General features: G+C 38.6%; 1 protein-coding gene across 1 annotated transcript in view; it reads right to left on the reverse strand.

Moving 5' to 3' along the window:
- LOC308288264 (low choriolytic enzyme-like) overlaps nucleotides 1–4,817 on the reverse strand; it is a 21,757-nt gene extending 16,940 nt beyond the window's left edge. The window contains exon 1 of the mRNA XM_080729657.1: nucleotides 4,726–4,817. Within this exon, the coding sequence (XP_080585783.1) occupies nucleotides 4,726–4,797 (72 nt within the window). The 5' untranslated portion in view covers nucleotides 4,798–4,817. The remainder of the gene's footprint in view (nucleotides 1–4,725) is intronic.
- Between the last annotated feature and the right edge of the window lie 228 nt (nucleotides 4,818–5,045).

The raw sequence follows: 5,045 nt of genomic DNA on the forward strand, positions 1-5,045 counted from the left end.
AATAATTTAGTTTTGTATTACATTTTTCTCATTTTCCCAAAGAATTATTAAAAATAAATGAAAAAGGTTATTGAGAAAACACGGCCTGCTCACGTATTAGGAGGGTAGTTTGAGTCACCAGAAAAAAATAATGGGTGTTTTTAATGAATCTATCATGGTTAACACATATGGTGCCAACCCCGAGTTTCCCGAGTTTGTATTGGTACTACCGCTGTGCCAACCCCGAGTTTCCCGAGTTTGGGCCGTTTTTGAAAAAAAAAAAAGTTTTTTTTTTCAATAAAATTTTTTGGACCTCCAGAAATGTATTAGGCATGATCGCGATCGCGAAATTGCATGTTTAACCCCCATACCAACTCATTCTTTCAAACATGGCAGCCATGTTTGTTTACATCTGAAGAAAACATAATGGCTGATAAATCATGAATGCCTGAACGGATTTCCAAGCGGATTTTTTAGTTTGAAAGCTGTGAACAGCATCTACACACGTGGTGCATCATCTAGGCATGGGCGTGCACTTTTTACACAATTGCACAATTACATGGAAGTCTATGGTAACCATGGCAACGCGAGACACTGAAGAGAAAAAATCATTGCAACATAAGTGTTAAAATGAAGTTTGAAGTTACAATGGGTGTGTATGGGGAGAGGCCCTGAGCCTGGAGGGCCTGGTAACATTTACATCAAATATCTAAATATTGAATCAATCAAATTAAAAACTGTTCAGGGTGTTCATAAAAGCCAGATTAGACGATAAAGTGGACCAAACGTTATTTTGAAAGTGGAATATCCCTTTAATTAATAATAATAAAAGTATGATGTAATAAATCTCTGTCAGGTAGACCTCACATGTCCAATTATTTCACTAAAAATAGCGGTCGATCTTCAAGCAACCTTTTTTTGTGACACTGTATGACAACGTGGGTAAAAATATGAAAAAGTTCAATACTGTGTGTGTAGCAGAGTGTCTCACTGGCTCAGCCTGCATGGCCTCTACAGTCTAGCAGTCTAGATCAGTGTTTCTCAACCTTTGTTCTGCATGGCCACACTTTTCATGTCCCAAGAATCCATGGTCACACCAACATAATACGGGGGTGTAAATATCATCACTGTCGGGAAGAAACCTTGTATCTCCAAGTTTCAAATTTGTACGTTTCTACGCAAAGTAAAGCCCTGCTTCATCAAAGGCTGTCGCACAACAGTAGTGAAAACAGCCGATCTACAAGCACACAACACCTCGCAGCGCGAGGCATTGTGTGTTTAAATCATTAAACATCATAGTTTAAATCATTTTTAAAATGATAAATACAATACTGGCTTTCAAGCAGTTTCAAGGGGCACACTCGACCCTTCTCAGGGGCACACCAAAGGTCCCCAGGCACAGTGGTTGAGAAACACTGTCCTAATAGTTCTCTAGTATCTCCCTCAGTCCATAGGGATATCCCTTTGGTCTGATGGTTAATAATATGTTGTACTGTTGTGCAGGAGACCCGGGTCTGAATCCCATAATGATGTGCATGAGAGGTTTTCTGCCTGACAGCGATAATAATATTATTGCTTAATAATATGAGGTTTGATGTGTCAGGGCTCAACAACATGCTGGCTCGATGTGGACATTTTTGTAAAAGAAAAAATAAATGCCATAGCCGGGGACCCAGTCACCAAAATGGGAAGGGACCTGTGATTTTCTGCCGTACTTTTTATTTCTGTTTTAGTTTGGTCAATAAGGTCCACAGAATGAGAGGCCTGCTCTGCCGGAAACACCGGGAAAGAAAGTTATGGCCATTTGTATATTCACTGTCCCATCGACTCCACTAGAAATATTTAAAAAAGAAAAAAGAAAAAAAATCTTCTTTAAGTAGCATGTGAGGGGTCAAACTAGGGGTTCTTCGTGATTCTGAATCCATTGCATTTGTTTTGCATGAAAAACATATCGGCTCCCCAAAACAGTCAAAAGTGATCCCTTTTTTCCACTTTTCACAGTTTTGGGCTGCCGAAAGTTAACCCAAGCAATGTTTTTTATGCAAAACAAATGCTTGCAATGGATTCAGAATCATGAAGAACCCCTAGTTTGACCTCTCACATGCTAATTAAAGCAGATGTTTTTCCTTTTTTTAAATATTTCTAGTGGAGTCGATGGGACAGTGAATATACAAATGACCATAACTTTTTTTCGCGATGTTTCCGGCAGAGCAAGCCTCTCATTCTGTGGACCTTAATGACCAAACTAATAGATAAAAACAGAAATAAAAAGTACGGCAGAAAATCACAGGTCCTACCCTATTCCTTGAGCTTTTGGGTTTGTGGGTCCCCGGCTACCACAGACACAGACAATGAAGGGAAACCAGAAACATAGTAAAGAGATAGCCCTGAACAGGATTCCCACACATCTTTACCAATTCATTTCCAAAACTTTTCCAGAATATTTAACCCAATTTCCAGGACTATATAACAATAATTCAGCTCAATAACAGGTCGCTTACTCCCACGCACAATGCCCAAAGACAGGTAGTGTATGGCAGTGGTTCTCAACCTTTTCAGGCCGTGACCCCCGAAATAATCATGTTTTAACTGGGGACCCCCCCACCCTGACGAGCACTAAGAGTTAAGGAATTTTGTATAACACGGTTCTATTGTGAAAATAGCAGATCTACATGCTCACGCCTCGCATTGCGAGGCGTTGTGAGCATGAAGATCTGCTATTTTCACAATTTCTGCCTCTAATATTTGACAATTTGGCCAATGTTGAATTTGTCATTTCAGAGGTATTAACAAAATCAATAACCAAAGACAATGCATGGCTATTTTTTCCAGGACCTTCCAGGACCCTTGATCAATTCCAAAGCTTTTCCAGTACTGGAAAAATATTTTTCTAATTTCAAAATATTTCCAGGAATTTCATGACTGTGGGAAACCCTGCCTGAATGACCTGTAACTCTGAGAGTGTACAAATGGAACCAAATGGACCCATAAGGGAACACTGGTACACTCTCAGAGTTATTGGGGTTCGAGAATGTTTGACATCCCTTTGTCATAAATCAGTAAAAAATCAGTGTCCTAAGAAAACAGGATACTTGACCTCGATGAACATTAGGCCTAGAATTATTTGATGCTTTAACTATTGAAAGCAGATCTACAAGCTCACATGCAGCGCGGTACCGAGTGCCACGCTGCTGTGAGCTTGTAGATCTGCTATTTTTTAAATAGTCTTTGAATATATCTTTTTAAAAGCGAACATTTGTAACTCAAACATTTGCTTCTGGGTGGTCCCTGGAACAACACATGTTGAGATGGGGGTCCGCGGCCAAATGCATGTCATTTTGGGGGTCCTTGACATGAAAACGTTTGAGAACCACTGATTTAGAAGAAGCACTTAGAAGACATTTGTATAGAACCGGGTCAAAAATATTCAAAGACTTGAACAAAATGTTTGTGTGATTTTTCAAAAATAACAGATCTACAAGTCTCGCAGCGCGAGACTTGTAGAAACCTTGTATGTCCAAAACCGTTCGTTTTGTATTCATCATCTATAAAATGTTACTAAACTAGTGAAAACGGCAGATCTACAAGCACAGTGCTTGATCTGCTGTTTTCACTAGTTTTGTGCCACAGTCTTGTATGATGAAGCAGGGCTTTGCTTTACCAAAAGACGTTCACATTTGAAACTTGGAGATACAAGGTTTCTGCCCGACAGTGACGATATTTTAGTGATTATGTTGCGAGGAAAACGTTGAGATAACAGCCATTTTGGTTAGAACTGACTGAAAATACCTTTGTACTTTAAGTTTAAAATGATACTAAATATTTTTTCAAGTGTCCAAATAAATTCCAAATATTATCAAATGATCTCGCGGCACCCCAGGGTGCCCCGTCACCCACTTTGAAAACCCCCTGGTCTAATCAGGCTTTTGGGAACACCCAGGACAGTTTTTGAATTTCTTCATTCAGTATTTAGATATTTGATATTCATTTCTCCCCTTCCAGGACCTTCCTATACAAACCCATTATAACTTCAAACTCCATTTTAACCATGATAGATTCAATTGAAAACAACCGTCCTTTTTTTCTGGTGACTCCTGACAACCTCAGAATATGTGAGCAGGCCGTGTTTTTTTTATATAAATGTTTTCATTGATTTCTATACATTTTTGGGAGAAATGAAAAATATTAAATACAATAAAAGATTATACAAAAAAATGGAAAAATGTTATTGAAAAAACACGGAATGCTCACATATTCGGAGGGTGTTAGGAGTCACCAGAAAAAAGGACAGTTGTTTTAATTGAATCTATCATGATTAAAATGGAGTTTGAACTTATAATGGGTTTGTCCTGGAAGGGGAAAATGAATATCAAATATCTAAATGCTGAATAGGAAATTCAAAAACTGTCCTGAGTGTTCCCAAAAGCCTGATTAGACGATAAAATGACAAACGTTTTTTTTTTTCTTTTTTTTCTTTTTTTTAGTGAAATATCCTGACACCCTCCGAATATGTGAGCAGGCCGTGTTTTAATATAATTTTTCATTGATTTCTATAATTTTTTTGGGGGAAATGAAAAATATTAAATACAATAAAATATTATTTAAAAAGTTATAAAAAAAACACGTATTTCGAAGAAATTCAAAAACTGTCCTGGGTGTTCCCAAAAGCCCGATTTGACGATAAAATAACCAAAAGTTGTTGTTTTTTTTGTTTTGTTTTTAAGTGAAATATCCCTTTGATATTACCTTTATGACGAAGCCATGGACCGAGCAGCAGAGGGCACCAGCGAGCACAGCCACCTGGAGGAAAGACAACATGGTCGATGTCTGTCTGTCAGTCCGTCTGTCCCGTCTGTCTGGTGTGAAATCACAGCAGGGCGTTTATATAGACGACCAAACCAACTGACTCATCTCCTTATATGGAGTCCAGCTCTTGTTTTGTTCACATAATACGGTACTTCTGCAAAGCTGGAACGCTTGCAGAATCCTCACTGTTGGTGGTTTTAGACCAAGCCGTGGTGCAACTCCTCACAGCTCATATCACAACCACTCAGTTCACAGGCCTT

Source organism: Nannobrachium achirus (genome assembly GCF_963921795.1).
Source record: "Nannobrachium achirus genome assembly, chromosome: 7".
Lineage (NCBI taxonomy): Eukaryota > Metazoa > Chordata > Actinopteri > Myctophiformes > Myctophidae > Nannobrachium > Nannobrachium achirus.